The sequence below is a fragment of the Amblyomma maculatum genome, chromosome 1 (assembly GCF_055883805.1).
Source record: "Amblyomma maculatum isolate TAMU_Amacu chromosome 1, ASM5588380v1, whole genome shotgun sequence".
Classification (NCBI taxonomy): domain Eukaryota; kingdom Metazoa; phylum Arthropoda; class Arachnida; order Ixodida; family Ixodidae; genus Amblyomma; species Amblyomma maculatum.
This window is the reverse complement of record NC_139344.1, coordinates 46,114,816-46,140,987: the sequence shown is the minus strand read 5'-3', so window position 1 is coordinate 46,140,987 and position 26,172 is coordinate 46,114,816. Positions and strand designations below refer to the sequence as shown.

General features: G+C 43.9%; 1 protein-coding gene and 1 pseudogene across 1 annotated transcript in view; one reads left to right on the top strand and one right to left on the bottom strand.

The window, feature by feature from the left end:
* The window catches only part of LOC146202269 (kinesin-like protein KIF18B), a 28,258-nt gene extending 22,874 nt beyond the window's left edge, over positions 1-5,384 (top strand). The window contains exons 5-6 of the mRNA XM_084600551.1: positions 2,637-2,780; positions 5,366-5,384. Of these exons, the coding sequence (XP_084456677.1) occupies positions 2,637-2,780; positions 5,366-5,384 (163 nt within the window). The remainder of the gene's footprint in view (positions 1-2,636; positions 2,781-5,365) is intronic.
* A 161-nt stretch (positions 5,385-5,545) lies between these two features.
* LOC146202268 (protein roadkill pseudogene) lies at positions 5,546-6,476 on the bottom strand (annotated as a pseudogene).
* Positions 6,477-26,172: the final 19,696 nt, after the last annotated feature.

Sequence of the window (26,172 nt, the reverse complement as noted above, 5' to 3'; positions counted from 1 at the left end):
GCATTGCATGAAATATAGATCAAATCTCGAATGCACTTGGACTACACCTACTACGTTGTTCAAAAACAAACTCTCGTCCCTTCGAAGCCCTAACGTGGTGATGCAGTGGCAAGACGACCGACTACTGTGCCGGAATACCTGGGTTCGATCCCGACCGTGGCGGCTGCATTTTGATGGAGGCGAAATGAACCGACGTCCGTGTGCTGTGCGATGTCAGCGCACGTTAAAGATACCCAAGTGGTCGAAATTACTCCGTAGCCTTCCTCTACGGCTCCTCTTTCTTTCTATCCACTTTCGCTACAACCCTCCTCCCTTTCCTTACGGCTCGGTTCAGGTGTCCACAGAAACAAGACTGACAGATGCTGCGCCTTTCCCTTCCCGGGAAGCAATTAATTATCCCTTTGAAGTGACAGCGTCCGAATATTGCCTGTCTGATTTGCAACAAACACATCGTAAGGAAGACTGATGATTTTAGAAATATTTGCAGCGAAATTTCGGGCCCACAAAAATGAATGTTTTCGTGTTCTCGCACGTAAGCAGCCAATTATGTCTAACGAATATTTTTTTTTTATGCGACTGAACTGTTTATAGATGACACTTAATTTTCCAAGGAACCCTCTCTGATATTGTCACAGACACGGTGCTTAATCTTCTGCCTGTGTGAAGTTTACGTTATTGTTGCGGTTGTCCTTGTGTATGTGCGAAACATTCCTACAGCTTTAATTTTGTTTTTGTTTTTCTTTGCATTCCCCCGAATACAAAGCATTATTACATTTTGGCACAACTCCTGAGGCCTCCAGATTAGCTCTAGGTGTCCTGAAGCAATCATCAAGGCCGTAAACTGTTCGTTTAGCACATCTACGCTGAAATGTTATCCGAGAATCTTTGTTTTTTTTTTTCAAATCTAGCTTAAGAATTGAATAAGGGCCAATAAGGTCAGGGAAGTTCCCCCCTCCTGGGTTTACTTAGGGTGATGAATGGTGAAGATGTTAAATAATTATAACCGGAAAATGATCCCTTCTACATGGACTATAGCGGACAGCCAAATAAATGTCAGTAAAAACTGATCTCGAACTAAAACACAAATCGAGACACTTCATTTTTGCAGTGCCTGTAGAGTAGTACGTGTGCTTTCCGGCATTGAGGAAGGAGATGTCGTAGCACAGAGTCAAATCTTCTATAATGTGGCCTCGTTCATCGGTTAGTTCATTTAAAAAACACTGAAGCGCGCAATAAAATCCCCAAATACCAGATGAGGATCTGACTGCTGTTTTAGATGTGCTTCTATGTAATTACTTTTAAAGCTAAATGTGGTACTAGGTCTATGTAACATATTGCTACTCTTTTAAAAGCAAGAATGCCGACATCAAAAGCTTTATATAATTGGTTTAAGGTCGGCTTCACGAGTTGCAGCACCACTTTGAACTACGACAGCAACACCTCCAGAAAGCCTACCAGATTGCTCTCTATCGCATTGAATTGTTTTAGATAGTTTTTAGAACGTTTCTGTGATTAAGTCCTGCGTGAATTTTCTGTCCACATGAACTTATCGGATAAAGTGAATTTAACAAAGTTCGAGCACACTTTGGCGACTAATGTGATGAAAGGCGAAAGTGCTGCATTCTGCTACGCGACTGTTGTGCATGTAGCGATGAATGCAGCTACGAGTAAAGCGAGCGACTACTCTTTAACATTCGGCAAGTGCATTTATTCAGTGAATTCTGCTTGGCAGCGACGAGATCACGCTCCTTGTATCTTCTACGTTTACTGCTGTGTGGTTGATTTGACAGGGTGCGCGGTATTAACTAGTAACTAATTATTTCGCAGCGGTAAGTAATTAGTAGTTGTTATTTAACTAGCCAATTATGAGTAATACTGAATTATTTATGATAAAGTACTTAGTTAATATTATAATTTCATTTTATAAATAATTACTAATTAATTAACCACTGATCATTGATTGCCATATGGCCATATAAGGCACGCATTCGCGCATACTGTGGTGGCACTCTGTGATTGCTCGAGACCTCCATGACGTCATCGCGTCTCCACCAATTAGAGCCGCCGCAAAAGCTTGACACCTTTGCTGACGACAACGATGAGGCAATAAAGGCTTTCGCTTTAAAATATCAGTTACATCGGTATAGTTTCCAATAAGTTTACGGCAGTTCCAATACATTGGAAATGCCAAGCTTAGCCACGTGTGAGGACGTCACTAAATCTCAAATTTGTGGTTTTTCCGTTGCCGTTATTAAATTTCGCGCTTTTTTTTTTTCGTTCAGAAGAGTTATGCCGCCGCTGCAGAGGTGGAGGTGGAAGGATTGCATCCATCCCATGCTCAGAGGCTGCGGAAGTTCACAGACGAGCTGCGGGTGCTGAGGTATTGGGAATGTTCGACGGACCCTGTTTCACAAATGCGAGGGTGAATTTTGTTTTCCCAGCCTGGAGAGGACGTGCTCCTGCCTAAGTCTTTGCCTGGGCAGGGGCCAGGTTCCAGTGTGGTGTGCCGTTCCCCACACACCCCATTGGCGTAGTTTGTTTTAGCTGGGAATGTGAAGATGCTCTTATTCCAGTGTAGTCGTTTTCGTATCCTTCCTTAAGACTGTTCTCTTTTGTTTGGGTTTTTTGTTTTTCAGGATTGACACGACCTGGAGTAAACGGAATGATCCCCCTCACATTCGAACGCGGCACAGCATCATGGTTGTCGGATATGTGATCATTTTTGGCCCTGAACCTGGACCTGATCATTCCAATGAAGACGCCTCGGAACTACTGAAGCAGTTGGTCACAGCACATACTAAGTTAACGACCGAGATTGTAGCCCTCAGAACACAGAAAAGGAATTTGGGAAATACAATATCTGACTTGAGTACGCGCTTTGCTGATTTCGAAAAACAAACTGAGCGAATTGATCACATGGAACGCGCTATTCAAGAATTAAAATCAAAACTGGTTCATATGGAAGATTACAGTAGGCGTTCCAACTTGGTCGTTTTCGGAGTATGTGAGGAGCCAAATGAGACAGACTCTGACCTAAAACAGAAGGTCCTGGCTGAAATCTTCTCTGAAACGCTTGATGTCCATTGCTGTTGTGTGGGAAGAATTCATCGTTTAGGAAAAAGCACTGACAACAGGCCTGTAGTAATATTTTTTCAAAACTATAACGAAAACCAGGCAGTACTTAAAAACGCATACAAGCTGAAAGGAAAGAATGTGCCTATTCAAAACGACTATTCCAAAGAAATCCTCAAGAAACGAAAACTTTTATGGGAGAGTGTCAATTAGCAGAAAGGGACAAGAAAATGAAAGTTAAATTAGTGAGTGATAAGTTGGTCGTATGATGGAAGTAGGCGGTAGGATAGTTAAAGAGGATACTCGTAAGCTGTCTAAGAAGACGAAAGATTTGATTAAGAAACGCAGAGTATGAAAGCTTCCAATCGAACAGACTAGATAGAATTGGCCGAGATATCAAGGCTAACCAATAAGCGCAAGATGGCCGATATAAGGAAGTATAACATGGAGAAAATTGAGCATGCTGTAAAAAACGGGGGAAGCTTTAAAGCGGTAAAGAAGAAATTGGGTATAGGCAAAAACCAGATATATTCGCTAAGGGACAAGGCGGGCAACGTCATCACGAATATGAATAAGATAGTCAAAGTAGCCGAGGCGTCCTATACAGATCTCTACAGTAGCCAAAGTAGTCAGGACCGTAATGAGTGGCGGTAGGGAAAAAGTCACACGTTCCACCAGTGACGAAGGACGAGGTCAAGAATGCATTAGAAACTATGAAAAGGCGGAAAGCAGCTGGAGAGGATCGATAACTATAGATTTGTTGAAGGACGGGGCGGATATAGTGCTGGAAAAACTCGCCACCCTACGATAACTATAGATTTGTTGAAGGACGGGGCGGATATAGTGCTAGAAAAACTGGCCACCCTACGCAGTGCCGGGTGTCATCGACGGTACCGGTACAATGGAAGAATGCAAACATTATCCTCATTCATAAGAAAGGGGACGCTAATGATCTTACAGATTATAGACCATTCAGCTTACTCTCAGTTAAGTATAAGATATTTACTACCTAAGGTAATCGGTAATAGAATCAGGACAACCTTAGACTGCAATCAAGCAAAGGATCCAGCAGGTTTTCGGAAACGGTACTCTACTATTGATCACATCCATACCATCAACTAGGTAAAAGAAAAATGCTCGAAATACAACCATCCCTTATACATAGCACTCATTGATTACGAAAATGACTCAGTAGAAACCTCGACGGTAATGGAGGCATTGCGAAATCAGGGGCAGACGTGAAAGTGCTGGAAGATATATATAGTGACTGCACAGCAACCATAGTTTTGCGAAAATAAAGTAACAAAATTCCCACAAAGAAAGGTGTTAGGCAAGGAGACACGATATCCCCAGTACTATTCACAGCTTGTTTAGATGAAGTGTTCAGAGACTTGGAATGGGAGCAGTTAGTGATAAGGGTAGGTGGAGAATACCTCAGTAATCTGCGATTTGCTGATGACATTGCCTTGCTAAGTAACTCGGGGGATGAACTGCAAATATTTATTGATGACCCATACAAGAAAAGTAGAAAGGTAGGCTTGAAAATCAATATGCAGAGGACTGAGATACTTTTCAACAGCCTAAGGAAGGAACAGCAGTTTACGTTAGGTAGCGAAGCACTGGAAGTAGTAGGCGAATATGTCTACTTAGGAGAGGTAGTAACCGCAAATCCGGATCATGAAAAGGAAATAAGTAGAATAAGATTGGGATGGAGCGCATTTGGCAAGCACTCGCAGATTATGACTAGCACCTTACCAGTATCGCTCAAGAGCAAAGTATAGAACAGTTGCATCTTACCTGTGCTCACCTATGGGGTTGAAACGTGGAGGCTAACCAAGAGGGTTCTACTTAAGATGAAGACAACGCAGAGGGCTATGGAAAGAAAAATGGTATAGGGTTAACCTTAAGAGATAGGAAGCGTGCAGATTGGGACAGAGAAATAACTCAAGTTACTGACATTCTAGTGGAAATAAAGAAGAAGAAATGGGCATGGACGGGACATGTAGTGCGAAGAGAGGATAACCAATGGTCGCTTAGGGTAACAAGTTGGATTCCAAGGGAAGGAAAGCGTAGCATGGGGCGGTAGAAAGTTAGATGGGCGGATGAGGTTAAGTTCGCTGGGGTCTAGTGAATGCGGCTAGCATAGAACCGGGTTAATTGGAGAAATATGGGAGAGCTAGGCCTTCGCCCTGCAGTGGGTATTTCAGGCTGATGATGATGATGAAGTTGGTCGTGGCGGGCCAAATGTTTTCATGGGATGACATTACAAACAGAATCACATTTTTCTTGGCAGAATCACATCTTTTCGTTGATATTTACTAAAAATAATTAAGAAATCGTCAACGTATCTGAACACTTTTAAAACAGGAAGGTGAGAGAGGTTGGCTTGAATGCGCTTGTCAACAGCGGATAAAAATATGTTGCATACCACAGGTGCAACCGATACAAATGCCTTTTTAATATAAAAATGGCCTTATGAAATGATAGCTATGGATGCAAGGTAGAATTCCAACAGGGTAAGGAACGAATCGCTGTTGGTTCCCACGCCGTTTTGGTAGGCTGTTTCCCCGCTTTCAGAAATTGTATCACGGAGCACCATGAAGAATTCCCGGAATAACTAGTGGTCCATGTCAGCGATATCCACTCTATTCAGCTGCACTTCCAGCTCGTGTTCGAACATGGCCGCAAATACAGGAGAGCGAGCGGCAAGGATAGCTTTGTGGGCGTAGAGCTCTCGCCCATTGACACTCAGGACGACATGGCTGAACTTCTGGCTTTCAAACAAGTGACTAAAGTCATCAGACAGGCTGCACTGAGGGACCATGAACTCTTTTGTGTTCTTCTGCCCCGAAATGTTCACTAAGTCCGAAACAACGCTCACTTCGCAATATAGTGTGAGCTTGTCGTCAAGGAGGAGTTCGTATTTTCTAGAAGACATCTCTCCGAATGAACTTCTTGAAGCCCCTGTCCTTGCCGTAGAAAAAGTGGTATGCCATTTTACTCGCCATAACTTTTGTCTCTTCCCGCTTGGCGTTGAAGAGGAAAAATCTGAACATGGCGTGTACCTTACTTTTATTGCTGGACCACAGCAGCAGGTACAGGGATAGGTAATCCTTACTCTTCTCGTCTAGGCCCTTGGGGTTCATCCTTAGGCAAGATTTCAGGCTGTCGTTGGCCGCTGCAGAAAATGATGACCTTTTGATAATTTCTCCCACTTTCTCTCGGCGGAAACTGAAGTTGTTGATCGTCCACATGAAGGATATATTGATGACGTTCACATGTGTGTAGCACCAGTCCTCTGCTCCGGGCCTGTTGACCACACTCAGCGGCAGGCAGGGAATGGCCATGCTTCTATACGACTCCGGCAGGATCTCATCGCGCGCAACGGCGGTGGCACCAGCTGCGGCAGCCAGAAGCCCCGACCTAGCCGCACTGCCACAACGCTGAGCAGGCCGCCTTGAAAGGGCTCTTCCTCCCAGTGGGTGCCCTGACGTAGTGCACACATATACCCTTTCCGAAGGATTGAACTCCTTAGCGAAGACGGACGTAGTGACGGTGTAAGCTGGTCCCAAGGCGGCCCCATGAGTCGCGAACGGAGTGATATCGGTTATAGCAGCCGCCGAACGGTGTTCTTGCCTGGACACAGCCGCATCGCCAAAACGTCTGCCTGGCCTCCTTGAGAGTACCTCGAAGCTCCCTTCTCCCAATGGCGGCCTTCGCGCAGTGCCAGCAGATACTCTTTCCTCAGAATGAAGCTCCTTGGCTAAAAATGGCGTAGTGACGGCGTACGCTGGTCCCACGGTGTCGCCATGAGCCGCGAGCGGAGTGACATTGGGTACTGCAGCAGCCTGACCTTGGTCGTGCTTTGAAAAAGCTGCATGGATACCAAGTAGAGCAGTCTTCCTGCCGGCCCTTGCGACTTTAGGCCTGTATGACATGCGCCAGCATCCGTGTCGGCGCATTAGTACAGCCGATAACCGGTTGACGAGGAAAATGGGAATCCGAAGTCCGAAGGGAATGACTAATATTTGATAACCGCCTTCTTTTTCACCTAGCGGCACAAGTGAGTGCCACGAGACTGCAAAAGGACATTCGTTTTCTTTCTTCTCTTGTATTCGTGGCGAGAGAGCAATAACGGCAGTATGAGAAATTCTCTGTGATGATCATATTCAGCGTATGCTTTGGATCTGATATTTACCGTCGCGTAAAAAAACTAGATCTATCTTTAAAATATAAAAGTAACATTTCATCTGGACATTTGATATTGCCGCAACAAGTACTCCTTCGCCCAAACATACCTCATGAACATTGCCTAACATGTTCATCATCATCATCAGTCCGACTATACCAACTGCAGAGCGAAGGCATCTCCCATATTCCTCCAATTAGCCCGGTCCTGTGTTAACTGCATGCACTGGACGCCTGCGAACTTTTTAACCTCATCTGCCCACCTAACTTTCTGCCGTCCCCTGCTACGCTTTCCTTCACTTGGAATTCGGTTTGTTACCCTAAGTGGCCATCGGTTATCCTCTCTTTGTACAACATTCCCTGCCCATGCCCATTTCTTTTTCTTGTTTTTCGCTAGAATGTCAGTGACTTGAGTTATTTCTCTGACCCACTTTGCACGCTTCCTATCTCTTAATGTCACCCCTACCATTTGTCTTTCCATAGCCCTCTGAGTAGTACTCAACTTAAGTAGAACCCTCTTGGTTCCTCCACGTTTCCGCCCATTAGTTGAGTACAGGTAAGATGCAACTGTTGTATACTTTCCTCTTGAGCGATACCGGTAAGCTGCCAGTCATAATCTGCGAGTGCTAGCCAAATGCGCTCCATCCCAATCTTATTATCCTTGTTATTTCCCTTTTGATGGTCCGGATCTGCGGTTGCTACCTGTCCTAAGTAGACATATTCGCTTACTACATCCAGTTCTTCGCTACCTTACGTAAGCTGCTGTTCCTTCCTTAGGCTGTTGAACAGTATCTCAGTCTTCTGCATACTGATTTTCAAGCCTACCTTTCTACTTTTCCTGTCTAGGTCGTCAATCATTCTTTGCAGCTCATCTCCTGAGTTACTTAGCAAGACAATGTTACCCGCAAATTGCAGATTACTGAGGTATTCGCCACCTACCCCTATTCCTAACTCCTCCCATTCGAAGTCTCTGAATACTTCCTCCAAGCACGTTATGAATAGTACTGAGAAGATCGTGTGTTCTTGCCTAACACCTTTCTTTATCGGAATTTTGTTACTTCCTTTATGCAGAACTATGGTTGCTGTGCAGTCACTATATATATATATATCCCAGCACTTTCACGTACCGCTCGTCTACGCCCTGGTTTCGCAATGCCTACATTACCGCCGAGGTTTCAACTGAGTCAAATGCTTTTTCGTAATCAATGACTGTCATGTATAAGGGCAGGTTATATTCCGTGCTTATATATATCAGCTGGTTGAATGTATCGATATGATTGACTGTAAAGTGCCTTTTCCGAAAGCCTACTTGTTCTTTTGCTTAGTTGCAGTCTAAAGTTGTCTTGATTCTATTAGCGATTACCTTGGTAAATACCTTATATGTAACAGACAGTAGGCTGATTGGTCTGTAATTTTTCAATTCTTGAGTGTCCCCTTTCTTATGAATTAAGATAATGTTTGCGTTCTTCCGTGGTTCCGGTGCCGTCGATGACACCAGGCACTGCGTGTACAAGGTGGCCAGTTTTTCTAGCATATCCCCCCTCCCCCCCTCCCCCCCGTCCTTCAACAAATCAATAGTTACCTGATCCTCTCCAGCAGCTTTCCCCCTTTTCATAGTTTCTAATGCTTTCATACATCCTTCGTCACTGGCGGAACGTCTGACTGCATTTCCCCTACCTCCTATTTCATTATTGTCCTAACTTCTTTGGCTACTCTAAAGATCAGTAATGAACTCCTCGGCTACTTCGACTATCTTGTCCATATTCGTGATGACATTGCCCGCCCTGTCCCTTAGCGCATATATCTGATTTTTGCCTATGCCCAATTTCTTCTTCCCCCGTTCTTTACAGAATGCTCAATTTTCTCCATGTTATACTTCCTTGTATCGGCCACTTTGCGCTTATTGATTACCTTTGATATCTCTGCCAATTCTATTTGGTCTGTTAGATTGGAAGCTTTCATACTTTGGCGTTTCATAATCAAATCTTTCGTCTCCCTAGCTTACAGGTATCCTCTCTAACTATTCTACCACCTACCTCTACAGCGCTCTCAGTAATGATATCTCTGAAATTATTGTTCATTGCTTCTAGGCTAATGTCCTCCCATGATTAGCACTACACAGCCTCGGCCTTCAATTAATCACCACCGGCGGCGGAGCAGCTGACCACGGTGGCGGTCAGACCTGTGACGCAGCGGGGTGTGCAAAGAATTTCTGGCTCTGCTGGACAGGCCGCCATTGGAAACTGAACCTGGCAACGTTAAACTCTAGAACCCCAGTATAGTGAAGCTGGTTTAGCAGTGCTATTGAATTAACTAGAGGTTATATGAATTCGGATGTAATATGGCTCAGTGAGGTTGGGAGGCGAATGAGGCATATACTCTACTGAAGGACGGGCATGTACTGTGTTATCGAGATTTAAGTGACAGCTAGGAGTAGGTTTTCTGAACAAAAAGTATACAACTAGTAATATAGATGAATTCTATAGCATTATGGAGAGGGTGGCAGGCCTCGTAATTGAGCTTAACAAGCGGTATAAATTGAAGGTCGTACAGGACTACGCATCTACATGTAGTCTTGAGGACCAGGCAGTTGAAAACTTGTATGAAGACGTATAATTGGCAATTCGGAAAAGAAAGACGCAGTATACTGTATCAATGGGCGAGTCCAATGCCAATGTAGGGAAAACGCGGGAGACCAGGCAGTAGGTGACTATGGCATTGGTTCTAGGAATCGCAGGGGAGAGTTACTAGTTGAGTTTGCAGAGCGCAATAACTTAAGAATCATGAACACCTTTTTCAGCATATGGGAGAACCGGAACTGGACATGGAAAAGTGCTAACGGGGAGACAAAATTAAATTGACTACATAATGTGTTCTAATCCCTCCATTATGCAGGGTGTAGAGGTAATCAGGAAGGTGCGATGCAGTGACCACAGGATGGTGATGTCTCAAAGTCTAAATCTGAAGAGGTAACGAAAGATATTAGTAAGAAAGAAGTTAATCAACCAATTAACGGTGAGGGGGAGAGGGAGGGAAGAAGAGTTCAGGATCTCGCTACAGCATAGATAGTTAGCTCTAACTGAGGATGACGACATTAGCCTAATGCATTATTTCGAATCTAATTAACTCTTGTTTGATGCAATGTTCTTTTTTACAATGTACCCAAATCCATCATGTCGATGAAATTTTCGTTAGAGACAAAAAAACTGTCCAAGTGGGAGAATGCAAAAAGAAATTCCAAATTTGTGTGGCCTGAATTTCCTTGGAACATTTCTGAATTGATTAACATTCATTGTTATATTGTGTTTGTGTGTTTGTTGCACAGGAAACCGGCGATATTCTCTCCTTCTCGCTACAAAGCGACGGGAGTTTCTTAGTTTGCACAGTCCGGACGTAGTCAAAATCAATTCGAGGTTTCATCTACAGTTAGTTCGCGCTTTGCTTCAGTGCGTTCAGTTCGGTAAATATCAATTGCTGCGGCACAGAGATAGCGGAGGTAAGAAATGGCTTGCGCAACTCATTAGAGGGATTGGTTAGTTGATGGGGGGAGGGGGGGGGGAGAAAAAGGGAAGTACAGGAGACTCATCACACGTGAGATCCTGAAAAAGGCAAAATGAGACGTCACAGGCGATTCAACGGAATCTATATCATATCTAAAAACTTACGTTCTTTTTTACGGATCTTGCTCGAAGCCGTGCTAACGTGGGGACTCCCACTCTTGTAGTCCTCCAACAATTACTCTCGCGGACATTGCTGGTTTCTTGAAGCTTGCTTCTTCTTTTCTTCTTTCAAGCATTCCTTGTTGTGAAGCAGCCGACTTGAACCAGTTCTATCGCTCAAGTGCAATTGTGCTCTCCGAAACCTTCATTGATACAATGTCTCGTTTGTCCAACGTAAATTTTTCCGCACGCTAGTGGGTTGCTATAAACAACCCCAAAGCACATTCCCCAAATGGGTCCGCATATTTCGTTTGAAACACTTTTTTAGCTTTTCCAGAATTTATCATTCGGCACAATGATGCGAGCTTCCTGCGGGCAACAAAACTCGACGGGAACGTTGTACTTGGCCGCCACATGCTTTAGAATATGCGCAACTTTCTGGGACTACGGAATTGCCACTGGCTGAGTTCTCTTTTACGGCGCTTTGCTTTCAACCTTGTTGTTTTTTTTCTTCACGTTTCTTAGTAACTGCTCAGTGACAGAGCTTAAAACCGTAGGAAATCAACCTGTTCTATCGCCTCCGAATCGGGCCCTCAAAGTTTTTCTGTACTTTGTGACTGCACGATACTCAAAGAGGATTCTTTATCTATGTCTATATTCCATGTCTATATCTTATAACTGCAAAGAGTGTTCCCTAGGCCGGCCTTTAGCGCTCTTGGCGTGGCCCAGGACTGATCGCCCGGGTCGGTACTGGCGAGAACAAGTTCCCATTTTTCAATCGAGGGTGATTTGACCATATCTACTGGAGGCGGATCCTCCGCGCAGTCCGAGAATGTATGGTATAATGTGGCAGGCTCGTCGCACAATTTGCAGAACGGGGTTGCTAGGTCAGGAAAGATATTCGAGTAAGTCCAGGGGTATGGCTGCAAACGCGTTCAGGGGCACCGCCACGTGGTAGCCTGTTCTCAGCTGAGCAAAACGTGAGGAGGAGGCAGGGTTGCTCTAGCTCCTTTTATTAGTTGGTAATGGCCTGGTACGTATACAGCGCTTCACCTGTATGGCACCCGCTTTCTAGACCCCCAACCGACTCTGCTGACAAAATTTCGAGCATAATGGTGAAAGTCCCGTTATCCAGGACGCCGCAATGGAATGGGACTCATAACAGATCCACGCCCGCGCTTCTGTCTTTAGTCGAGCTGTATACTGATGTAGAGGTTTTGTTCCCCCCTTTTTCCTGAGAACTTCTACTAGGGTGTAATCTCTCTTGGCTCCATATGCTTGATCGCTGTAATGTTCCTGCGAGCTAGCAATGCGGCGAGTAAATCGTGCTTCCTCACCACACGAAACTGATGGTATGCATTATAGTTGGCTAGTGAAACTAGCCCCCTATCATCCTTTAGTGCTATTATGTCAGGTTTCGACTCAGCATTTCGAATGTGCAGGTGTCCCTTATTTCTTCCGAACCCCGGTTCTACTGCTACATGCTGATTCCCAATTTCTAGCAAATTAGCTGCGTAAAGGTCATTGAACCTGCCGTTTATATGCATAATTCACTGATAAATTTTGGTCTGTGGGGTGGTGATCCTGGCCTCCGTAGGTTTGGCTTGATTTGGTTTATTTGGTGTAACGTCCCAAAGAACTCATGCTATCAGGGACGCCGTATGGGAGGGATTAGAATAATTTCGACCACCTGTGGTTCTTTAACGCGCGCTGAATTTGCACACTGCTTCGCCACCTTAGGCTTCGCTTCTATCGAAACGCCGCCGCCGCAACCGGGATGGAACTTGGTTCTCCAGGCTCAGTAATCGAGCCCTCTTAGATCTGAGCCATTGCGGTGTTGGTAACAAAGATACATTTGGAATTATTGCTGTAACTATTTGAGACTTTGGGCCTTACTGAGAGAAGCGCGGATGTTTATTTTATATAGTGAGAATATTTTGTGTCCTCTCCTCTCGATGAAGTGTTTCAATGCATTAGCACTAGGGGTCTAAGTCAGACCACAAGCCGTTGTTTGTGCGTCCGTCTGAAAGCAGCTAGACTTGCCAAAAGGAATAAAAAAAATGGCCACAGACACTTAAGGCAACTTACGCGCGCAAAACATTATATTCTCGCGGATTGAAATATTTTTAAGTGAAGTTTGCGACATACATTCAAGTTCATTTTTGCTGGTATTGTATTCGCTGTACGAGTTTGCGGTTTCGGCGTAGACTACAGTGCACCAAGTGGTGTTTGGAAACTGTAATCGCCGATACATTAGCCTCAAAGCGTACAATCGGTGGGACAGTCTTTCCGAAAACCATACAACCCAGGTAGTTGGCTCCGAATCCATGTATGTAACAGGGCACGTGGCGGCACTCCTAGAATACCTATGGTGAAGAAGCATGAGGAAGGGTTTACTCGTCAGCTGCAAATTTCGGAACGCTGGAGGTGCCCACAAGCCATTTTAATAAGCTTAGAAGCAGGCCCCTTGTGCTGTATTTGTTTTGTGTTTGTGCTTTTGACAAATACTGTACGTGTACCATCAGTTCCAATCCCTCTCCCCCCCTAGAAAATCATACGACACTCCCCGCGGAGCACTTATACTACAAGCTGTTCAGTCACAGTTTTGATAATAAATTCGCAAAATTGCAGCCACATGAAGTTTAGTGGCAAGTATATACCGGTTGTTTGAGCGAACACTTTCGAGAATTCATACAAAAAAGACGTTCACTAAGAACCAAATATATGCAGGAACGAGCTCTCAGCCTCGCCGTACACTATTTTCTGCAAAACTATTTTATTTATACAACAAAATATACAAATATCTAACTCTTTATTAACATACTTCGATTGTTAGCGCCATTAAGACTTTGTTTGAAACCGTGCCCAAGACGATGCCACGTTATTTTTTGAAACGATAAATAAAAGAAAGAGAGAAAACATTTTTCTAAAGCACAGCAGCGCTATGAAATGCACCGCGTTTTTTCCGCACGAAAGCGAAACAGCGCATAGGACGCGCACGATACATCTGTAGATTTGACGTCCGCTGTTGTGTTGCAAGCCAATAGCGCCAAATTTGAACTGCTCCATCTGCCGTGCCGTGTCATGTACTTCATTTCGTACCGTCACTCTCAAAAATAACGACCACGAATTTACGGTGGATTTCATTGGAGCATGGTGCGAAGCTTAAGGCTCTACTTGAGGTGGCACGAGGCCACTTGGAGCTCGAATTGAACGCTGTAGACCCTGCGTCGCGACGCCTATGGACGTCGCATTTCAGGGCTTCAGAAAGTCATTTTTTTTTTATAGAAAGTTTGGAAGCAATATGCGCGCCGTTTCGGGCCCATACAAATGGCCCGCAAATACCGTTTTCAAAGCTCGCGCGCAGGACGCGTATTCTGTCCAATGCACATGTACCCTTGCCGAAAGCATCGTCAATTTCTCTTTCCAGAAGGCATATGCGCTTCCATCGAGAGTGGAGTGAGACGCGGGCAAAAATGAATAAAGATAACATGAAAATCGGAGGACAGCCACCCCTAAGTGGCTAGAATACCAAAACTTGAGAAAGTAGAACGTGACGTTTCATATCTCTCTTCGCGCCACATGAGAGCTCGCTTTTTAAGTTGGTTTAATCACTTTCTCACCACTAAATTCATTAAGGCAAGTCGGAGGAAACTGGCTCTAAACAAAACACAAAAATTAGAGACAATCCACTTAATTCGCACTAACAGCTAGTAGTTTATTTGCAGGAACGCCGACTATCTGCAGCCATGTGACAAACGTGAAAGGTTCACATCATACATGTATCGTAAAAATACACGCGCCGTTCGTGCAATGATCACCAAAAACGATAACTCCTTTGGTGATAACAAAACTGATGTGCTGCTTATGCAACATTTGTCTCAATTTCTGCTTTCAACTGCTTCAAGTATTTCTAGTGCGATTTGATTTTGAGCCCTTTCAATACACAATATTAGGACTCGTGCCGTCTGTCATTTACACATTTTCCCGTCTGCCCATGTGTGTTTTTTCCAATTTGTCCTTTATCGGCGACAGTTTCCTCAGTCAGGTTGAACCAACTTGTCGATAACACGTTATCTGTGCGATGTCAGCGCACGTTAAAGAACTCCAGGTGGTCGAAATTTCCGACGTCCTCCACTACGGCGTCTCTCATAGCCTGAATACGTTCTGGTTTAATTAGGTGGTGCGTGTGTGGGCTCCGGACTGGCCATGCATATTCTACACCAGAGCGTATGTTAGTGATATAGAATGCTTATTTGAGGTTAAGAAGTGCAGTTTTGAAGAATTTCGCTTAAATAAATTCAATAGAGTACTAGCTTTGTTAGCCAAGTAGTCTACATGTTTGTTCCATGAACAGTCGGACGAGAAGTATACGCCTAAATGCTTGAAATTACCAACACGGTAAAGGGAGCTGCTATTGTTGTTGTATTTTGACGGGAAGGACTCTTGTTTTCGCGTGAACTAAACATAACATTTTTTTGATATTGAGGCGCGTTTCCCACACATCAAAGCGTGATGCCACATAGTTCAAATCACTTTCCAGAATGCCTCCATTTCCTTCCTCCTATACCAAAACCTCTCCCTCTAATTTTCTACCTTAATTGTTCTCAATTGAGCACGCCGCAGGCATCGAAGACATGCGTCTGAAACATCCGTTTCTATTCCTTGTGCAGACGAGAGACGATCGTCTAGTTCACTGTTATAAAAGTAGCGATATGCATCTTGCTTGCTCCGTGCCCACGGCGTGTTTTCCCTGTTTTCCTCCCCATACCACTTTTTAATCGATCTGATGGCTTCATGTGGTGATGTTGAGTCTCGTCCCCGCCCAAACACAGCAAAGATGATTAAGACAATTATGGAAGACATGAAGGAACTCAAGGAAACAGTAAACCGTCATCGAAATGAAACGGTGGAAAAGCTTAATTGTATTGATAGCAAACTTGATCTTTCATCTACCGTTCTCAACTACTCAACGAAGTTTGACAAGCTGCAAGAACAAGTAGACCACCTTCTCTTAAATATAGATGATCTAGAGAATCGCATCAGAAGGGACAATCTAATTGTTTACGGCATCAAACAGGGCACTGGCGACACCCGAATAGTTTCTAACGACATTTTGAAGCACAAGTTGAAAGTTTCCAACGTTCCCATAGAGCGTAACTATCCCCTCGGAAAAACTGCAGGAAACAAATGCCGCCCTGTTATATTCAAATTGCAGGATGGAAGAGACAAGGAGAAAATAATAATTGTGACAGACGGAAATACGCATATTACAGCATATCGGAGGCTTCTTCATCTCGAGTTCAGGCCATAAGAAAAAAACTGTGGACGAGCACGAAAAAAAAAAAACAGACAAGGGTCATAAGGTTTTCTCTACGTTTATTATCGTTAAAATAAATGACATATATTCCGAATGGAATGATGCTCGGAACGTGCTGGTACCTCTGTATAGGGAATAACCAACTATACCTGCAGGTTACGCTGAAGTTCACAAAAGGACGTTGCGGAGAGGGCAGTGGCAGCTGACCCTGGCATGAACAATTCTGTGTGATGGTCATTAATGCTAGCAGTTTGCGAACAAAACAGATGATCTTCGATGGTTATTTATTGCATATGATCCAGATGTCACCATTCTTTCCGAAACATGGCTGCATGACGGTATTCCTGATGAAGTAGTACCCAAATCACACGAAATAATTCACCGCAATCGTAATTCAAGAGGCGGTGGTATCGCAATTGTACGAAGGAAAGACATCAAATACGCATTGATACCACATATATCACCAATGTTGAAATGCTGTGGATACTTGATCATTTATGTACTCGCAGTATTTGAATTGGCGCCGTGTACAGGCCCCCAAATGCTATTTTTTCTGTATTGAAATCGTTGCATAATTTCATACTGGCGCACTGCAAGCGTGGCTCCCATATTTTGTGTGGTTATTTCAATATACCCAAAATTAACTGGAGCGCGTTTCAAGCGCCTTGTCGTCATTCTCAACTGACGCTAGATGTCGCATTTTCTCTCAGTTGAATAAACGCTGTCGAAACATCCTCACGCACGACTTCCAACACGAGCTCAATCCTTCTTGATCTCGTTTTCATTTCCGACCAAATGTCTGAATTGGGCTACTCAATAACTACTATAGCTGGAATATCGGATAATAAAACTGTTCTTTTCGCCAGCTGATGAAGCGATCTGCGACCCGAAAGACTTCCAAGTTATTTTGTTTTTTAATTTCAAAAACACCCAAGATGAAAGCATTCTCGACTTCCATAGAAGGAAACTTCGATACTTCTGAGCAGAACCAAACAGCTGAAACTGCGATTGTTAATCAGTTGGGGCTTTTTTTAGACCACCGTACATGAGTGCATCGAAAGATATGTACCTAAGAAACAAACAAAACATACAAGGCACAACCCGTGGATCACGGCTGAAATCCTCAGCGTAAAACGTCTGCCGCGCTCGGGCAATAAAAACGGCAGCGATAATATTCAGCACCTGCGCAGTAAATGGCGCTCGAAGGTTATAAGCTGTATAAATACTCTTTTTTTTTTTTTAAACGTCCCTATGCACAATTTGCTCAAAACTGACCCCAAACAGTTTTGAAGGTATTTTCTTAGAAATGGATCATGTATCTAAACTAAGAATTACCGACTCTGTACAAAATGACAACTATTTTATATCTGTTGCCTTTAACGCCTACTTTTCGTTCATGTATCTTCCTCGCAATCCCAACGTCAATGTATTTGTTCGGACGGGATCTGAAATACCCAGTCTTACAATCACCGAGGAAGGTGTATTTTCAGCCCTACTTAAAGGGGTCATGATAGCTAAAATTTGAGCATAAACTGGTTATTGCGTTTCACTCCACACACCCTAAATTATCAATCCTCGAAATTTGAACTCAGTCGGTGCAGTAGATAGTTTTAAAATGAATTTTTTTATTAATATCGAAATCAGCTTTCTGGTGTAGTAACCATTAGCTGCTGACGTCACGACGACATCTTATCCCCGTGTCGTCTGCTATTCGCGGTGTCGGCTGCGCTCTTGCATGCATGCGTGCCGTGGGCTGTGGACACTGAGAGCTTTTTTTTTCTTCAGCAAAAATATTTTATCCGCATATTCTTTTTTTCTTTTACAAGCCTTCACTATAATCTGCGACCTTAGTGACCCTAAGACTTGTTTTAGGCTTCGTCTAGAGATTTTTTTTTTTTTTTTTTGGGGGGGGGCCGAAATCAGTAGCCTCGCGCTGTATTATTTCAACATACAATCAGAAGCACATTATTGTTCTTACGTTATGAGAGTTAGCTTGTTCACCAACAACAAGCTCCCGCCTATAAAAAAGGCGCATATTCAACGTTTCCTTCCGCCTTGTGCGCATCGAAAGGGGGGGAGGGGTTAGTGTTGTGTTGCTCATTGCTGAGCTAAGCCCGTCGCTCTTTCGGTCCAAAACTAAGAGGAAATCCCAAACAAGAATACTTTGACGCGAGAGCATACCTTACGACAATGGAGAAGCAGACAAAACTTTTGAACGAAGCGGTACGCCTTGAGATGCTGTTATATGCGTCCGTTAGTGAAACGTAATTATTTTCGGCTGGTAAAGAATTTTTTTTTTGCAAAACTATATGTTAAATCTGGACACAGCTAGCGCACGAAAGCATGCACCGCCACCGCCGCTTCAGTACCATCGTCGCAAAACCCTACGCGATTCAAATGTGCTTCACTGCCCGCACGGAACAGGAGCCTCCCATCTGCCGCCATCTCCGCGTCTCGCCTCCCCCGCAGCCGTGCGCGCGACTGCGACCGACACTCGGTCCAAATGACGCCTCGTGAGTGCTTCAACGTAAACACAGTAAGCATACACCATTTAGTATTCAGTGTGTGAGTCCTAAACTCTCGCAGGAATGTGCCGACTCGCGGATTAAGACTGCGCCCCCAGCGTGTTTGTTTATCCACAAGCGGCGCCATAGACAGGGTCACATAGACGCTTCCCGTTCAATGTGCACGCGTTTTGTGATGTAAGCAGTTGTGGATTTGGGGTCACTATTGCCAGAACTACACTCCATGACCGTATGCAACCGCTGAAGCTTGTGAATGTGCGCCCCGTAATCGCCAAAACTCTAGACCTGAACCCCGCGTACTCGCGCTAGGCTTACTCGTCTCGGAACGGGCCGGTAGTTCGGCGCCGACTAATATTTCTGGCCAAGATCATTGCTGATGACAGGAGGGAACCTATGAAGAGGAACCGCTTGTTTTCCTTTTTCCAACACAGTTAAGCTACAGACAAGCGCAGCCGTTCAAGCCGTTAACTCATCGGATATGTCAAGTTCTCGCCGATCTCCGATCGCGGTCCGACCAAAACAGATCGGGCGACCGCCCGCTGATCAGTTCCGTCGGCATCGCGGGGCCGAAAACCGCACACTACGGTGACAGGCAACCGTTGATCATGGTGGCGTCCCTGCCGGTGTACGTATCGTGCGTAAAAAGTTTTCAGGCTCAAATGGCATACTGAATATTTTCCTTTACCGATACGCAGAGTGGTGCGTGAAGTATCTTTTTTGTTTTATTTAACGGAAGTATGCGATAAGCAGAAATTCCCACAGATTGGAAAACCGTTAAAATAGTACCTATTCAGAAATCAGGCGACAAACTCAGTGTAACAAATTATATACCGGTCTTCTTATTATGCTGTTGTAGCAAAGTTATGTAACATATTCTTTTCAAGCACTTATCTTCATTTCTGGAAGCCAATGACTTCCTTTCTAACGCTCAGCATGAGTTTTGCCTCGGCCTGTCGACGATAGCACAACTTATTCATACCACAAATGAACTGATGGAGCTACTGATAAAGGTAGGCAAATTGACATGTTTTTGTTCGACTTCAAGAAAGCTTTTGACCGAGTATCACAAAGGAACGTATTATCAAAGCTTCGCAGTCTCCTAAAAATGACCAAATCACGAACTGGGTCCAAGCGTATCTCGCACAACTCCACCAATATGCTTAGTTAAATAATAACCTTCGCATCTAGTATTAGTTATTTCCGGGGTTCCTCAACGATCGATACTTGGCCTGCTTCTCTTTCTTACCTACCTTAATGACCTGCAGTTTAATTCACATGTCCGCTGTCGATGTTTTGCCGACGATTGCCTAGCTAGTGTAACTAAGGATACAAACTTCTCCTGAACAACTCGTCCTGAATGATTTCTTGAACTTAACCCTTACAAAAATGCATGTAGGGTTTCTATAGAAATTCGAAAGCGTTGTGTCAATACACGCTGTTGAAAGTCTGTTGATAATCGGCAACATCTTGGATGCTGCAGTGTTGACCTCTTGTTGAGCGCTTATGAAATAGTGGCCCATGTGTTTCTTAAGAGCGCTTTTGGAATTCGCGCAACTGAAATTCTGTTGATTTCAGGCTCAAATGCTTCAGAAACTCTGCAAGTGACGCTTTTTGATTTTCTGCTACCTTTCCACTCCTGAACAACAGAAAATAGTACACGACCATCGGTTTGCCAGGAGCAGACACGGGGTGATTTTCATTAATGCAAAAGTAGTACAGTACATCTCCTAGCTGCGATAAGTCACCACATTCTATGTTCTGCCCGACCAATCAACAATCCTGTCTGATCAGTGCTGGTTAATGATAAGCATAGTGAGGCATAAACGAACAAAACAGATCTTGATCTTTTAAGCCCCATTATACTTACTCACTCATTAACCTACACTAAACTGACTAAATTGTTGATTGGTCGAGCAGAACATAGAATGTGTTGACTGACCGCAGCAAGGATATGTGCTGTGCTACTTTTGCATTAATGTAAACCACCTCGTGCCTGCTCCTGGCTAACCGTTGATCACGCAGCATTTTCTGTTAATCCGCAGCGGAAAGGGAACACAGAATAAAAAATGCGCGTTAATGAGAAAGAAAAAATATGCATCTTTGGTGAACCCATAACATGAGCTGGGTTGTTTATTTGCTTTATTTCAATTCATGTGCAAGGTATGACGCCAGGCTGTTCTTTGCATAAAACGCTGATACGTCCGGGAACTCCTCGCATGTGATGCTGAAATAAACAATATAAATCATAATTAAGCTGCGGTATATACTAACCTAAAAATAGAGCAAAGACATTTGTGCGCTGCTCCACGTCATAGCTCAAGAAATTTCTTGTCTAAAATGAGTTGTCACTGTCTTTCACTGCTTAGACGGCATCGACCGACGCCTCCACAGCTCGGCAGCACTACCACATCGTTCATTTCTCCCTGATAAACAATATATGCTGCCGTCAAAGATCCTATTGTGAATATAAATAGCAAAGTGCAAGTCACAAGCATTACTACCCAGAAAACCTGAAGCAAAATTACCAACTATAGGCACTAAAATAAGTGGAAACAAAAACAAACACTGCAAAAATGGTGGAGCTGCACAGATTCAATAATCCACAATGTGTGACAGAGGCATATTATGATCTCGATAATGTGTCCGTCTCAGCGCGAGTAGCGTATCGAAAGAGTACAGCACTGTGCCGAACAATCCGTCAAAAACGGTCACCGGCTAAAAAAAAAGAAAGAAAATGTCGCCATTCCAGCTGGCGTTCCATCGGCCCCAGCGTCCGCGTAGAGACAAGCCTCGTTCTCTCTCTCTCTCCCCCTCCTTTTTTTTTCTCGATGAGGCTGGTTTGCCTGCTAGAAATATTTACATGCGTGCTTCACCTCGTAGCACACACTGTACAAGACTGGCACAAACACGAATAGGAAAAAGTAAAACACTCACCAAAGTGCACTCCGCCCGCGCCGGCTTTTCGCCCAGAATCCAAAACGCCTGCGACTGTTGAACTTCTTAAACACGTCCTCCTTGCGCAGAAGCTGCCACCCAAGAGCGGATTCCTCCGAAGACTTAAATGCGTACGTTGGCGCTCCAATTTGAACAAAACGATCTTCGTGATAATCACCAGCGAAAAACCTACATACGGTGCTTCGCTCACAGTGCAAGATGCGACCACGGTGGCGGGAAAACGCCAACTGAACTGGCACATCGCCGCACTCAGCCTACCCGCGTCTGCGTGCAAAGAAAACGGGGCGCAGAAGAACAGCTTCGGTGAAAAGGGGGAGCCGCCGCCCCCGCTGCGCGACTCCAGCTATGCTGCAGCCAAGGTCATCTCCGTGAAGACAAACCACGGAGAAGGCAGAGAGCAGAGACCCAGAGGGAGCAACCCCTCCCCCCCCTCCCCCTTTTTCCCCCCAGCCGACAGGAAGTAACCCTCGACCCTCTGGACATGCTGGCGCCGTTCGCGGCACGGGGGAAAGATGGGAGTGGACAGTAGCAAGGCAGTGGCCGAATGCTTCTTTGAAAAGACGAGTCGCCGATAGAAGACGCGTGTAATCCTATTTTTTTTTCTTTTTATTTCATACGCGAATGTTTTTGCTATGCGTGTTAACTCTATAGTATGCGTGGGATCAATCCGTCATTATTAGAACCCCTCAATGTTTCAAGTGACTTCATTTTAGCACGGTGTCCACTTTAAGAAAGGAAGGAAAAGAAAAAAATAACAGTTAAATTCTCCAAAGACATACAGCGGTGGAGGATTCCAATACAGACTGCACCTCATTTTGCGGCAAAAGCTACGGGCAAAAATACCTAGGCTTGGGCAGAATGTCAGACCCTGAAGCATATATATAGTGAACTTTGCAACTGGTTTAAAAAAGCTCTGTCCTGCCCTACATGGTAGGTTCAATCTAGGATCCTGTTTGTTAGTATGATGACTCACTGAACTTGTTTTATGATAATTATAAAATATGTCCTACCACTAAAGTTACCTTCTGCGACATACAGAAGCTGATTCATTACGGGTTCTGATTGACATTCAACGATGTATTTGCATTATTAGTGGAGGCTTTGCCATCATGAAGTTTTTAGGGCATATTTTCACTGTGTTGCGAAGCTTGAGCTAAGTGTGCACCGTTAATATGTACTTTTATATAACATGAACGAGCACGCAACTGCATGCTGCTCTTATATTTCCCTCTGCAGAATGTGGCCAATAGTTGATTACAAGTGAGACCAAAAATTTATAACGAAATTGTCACATCATGTTCTTATCATTTGTGCCTAAAACTGCTTAAAAACATGGGTCAGCATGAACAGTACACGCTAATTGTTCGTGAACGTTGAAAACTGACAACAAAAAGCACATAGAAAAAATAGCACAAAAAGTCTATTGGGTAGAGCACAATGAAAATTCTGTTGGCCCTGTAAAGATTGCACTCAGCTGGGGTTGAATGTCTATCGAAATTCAATAAATTCAAAAGGCGAACAATAGTCCAACAATAGAGTTTCAAAACTCATTTTTGTAAGGGAACAGTTGGTGTTATACGTTGTACATGAAACTAAATACTTCTAAATGCACTCAAATGACCATAACTCGCAAAACGAACAAGCTAGCCTATAGTTACAAAATAAGCCATGATCCACTTAAAGCTGCCACTGAGTTCACATACCTGGGAATACACATTACCTCAACTCTAAACTGAAGTAGTGACATTAAGCATATTGTTTCGGTGGCTTCTAAGAAGCTCTGGCTCTTGAAATGTCGCCTGCAACATTGCACATCTGACACCAAGGTATTAGCATGCACATCACTGATAATACGTTTATTGGAATATGGCGATATTATCTGGGACTCCTCACAAATACTGCGCTGATTAGTTTTACACGAACAAAGGAACTGGACAAACGCTGAAGTTAAGCGCAATAAGTGAGGTTGCGCTTAACCTCAGCGTTTGTCCAGTTCCTTTGTTCGTGTAAAACTAATCAGCGCAGCATTTGTGAGAATATGTTCCAACTAGCTCAATCTCAAGCACTTCTTGTCTGCGACCCACACACTAAATCAAACATTAATTCCGTTGAAAGTGTCCGGAGAAGAACCATAAGATTCATTTACAAAGCTTGTGGGAGGCATATATTGGTTAGTAATCTGAAGGGAAAGAAGCGGCATTCGAACACTGGAAACGGGACGTAAGATCCATCGGTAGCAGATGCTCCGCATCATAATCAACATTAGAACAAAACTGGATGTTAATACCTGCATACAGTTTAACAGAACCCGACCAACCAGAGGAAATCTGATATAACAATAGTTCTGCCACTAACTAGAATCAAAGCGCACCGCTTCTTCTTTCCGCGAACCATAGCAGAATGGAATGCACTTCCACCTGAAATTGTGAACATTCCATCAATAGGCTCATTTTTAACTGGTCTACAAAATCATGTCAGATAACGCGCTTTATCACTGCCTTATTATTCGCGCACACCAGTATCACTGAAAGTGCTCCTTCCGATAACTGCGCAAAGCGATGCGTGGCATTCGATTATACTTCTTTTTTTTTTCCTTTTTGAATGTGTGCTTGCTTGTGCATGTGCTTTCTTCGTGCTTTATCACAATTATTGCTGCTCAGATTTGCTGGCAGATCTACCATGTGCTGCTTAACTTATTTTGATGTTATTCTGATGATGAATATTGTTCATTTTGAAATTTGATATGAACGCCAAAAGTGTATTTTTATTGTATTTTGCTTGTACCCAATCCTGCATTGGCCGCTGAAGGGCAGCCGGTAGAATTTAATGAATAAATAAATATAATAAAGACGTATGTGTTGTCCCTCGTTTCATCAAACACCTTATCAAACATGAAGGCCTGATCATTGTTCGGCCTGACAAGGCCCCCGCACGACCTCTGCCTATGCACGGCCGGTCTCGAGGGAGAGGGCGCGCGCTCTTACGGCCTTCTCAATCGCTGCGGGAACAATGGGAACTTTTCTCCTTGAGCTACGCTCTCCGCCACCGCAAGGGGCGCGACCTGCTCACTGTTCGCTCCGCGTCTGCTTCAGAGGCGGCGGGTGGGTTTTGGCTGATTTCGTGTTGTCGCTCGCGAGTTTCGTGGTGAGTGCAGCCCCGAAATTAAAAAGCACAGAAGGTAGATGCTGCAGCGGCATGTCGTCAACGTACCACACTTGAACGGATATAAAAAACACTGTCGTTCAGCAAACGTTCGACAAGCATGGCATACATTGCGGCATGGTAGCTACTTTTGTTCATTTTAATCGGAATTTTTCCCAAGCCTGTACACGAATGGGAACAAAAAGAAAACTGAATGAGCAGTGATCACATCGAAGCTTCTTCAAGCCTAACAACTCGTCTGCAACAGCAAAACCGTCTTTCAGCGCTAGATGCGAAACCATTCAGGTAGCACCGAAGATGAAAATAATTTCATAAAAATGTAATGTAAATTGCAAAATGCTTGCATGATATAAAGTATTAGTATAACAGTCGAAGTAAACGTTGTAGGGTTGAGTTTTAAGTGTTATTACAATTCATATACTTGGCAATGTGTGGTATTATAAACATTATTTTAATTTTGCAAATAAACATTGTTTTAATGAACTTTTTACATGATATTATGCTTAATATGAAAACAAAAAATGGTTGATATTCATGACACCACTTGTGCTCGAAGTGGTAAAAAAAGGCCAATAAATGATGAAGGTAATACTCGATGCAGTGACTTACAAATGAGTTCCCCTGCTATATCGAAAGTATGCAAGAAACTTCTAAAGCGTTAAAGAAGGACACTCTCACTGAAGACTCATGTCAAGCCTTATATAGCGACCCATTGAGGCTCTCTTCGGGAAAGTAAGCTTAACGTGAGGAAGGGAATGACATATGCCAGATTCGAGGGCCGTAACAGCTAGCGGCACATGACTATACATGACTACATTGTTAAGACGGACGTTTCATCTGAGAACAAAATTAAGGCACGGAAGGAAGTGATGGCATCTCCTACCATCCCATTTTCCACTGTCACATATTCCGGTTCACCTTACGTCGCTGGATATATCGTTTAGTTAATCAGCTTCGCGTCTGACGCTTGCGCTATTCTTGAAACTAGCGAAAGAAGCAGCCCCATGTAGTACGCTCTTCTACGAGGACAATGTTCTAGTGGACTGCATTATCCGAAACCAGAGCTTGTTGCTCTATTGGAAAAACATTTTTTTTTTTTCGAAAAAGCTGCCGTGCACCTACTACACACAAATGTTCTCGAAGTACTTAAGATCCTGATTCAGTCAGCATTTCAGAACTCAACACTGAGTTGCCAGAAAGGAATTGACACAGGTATGTTATTAGGTCCGTTTCTTTGATATTTGAAAAATTTCTCAAAATTCTTCTCAATTAATTATACCAGGAAAGTGAC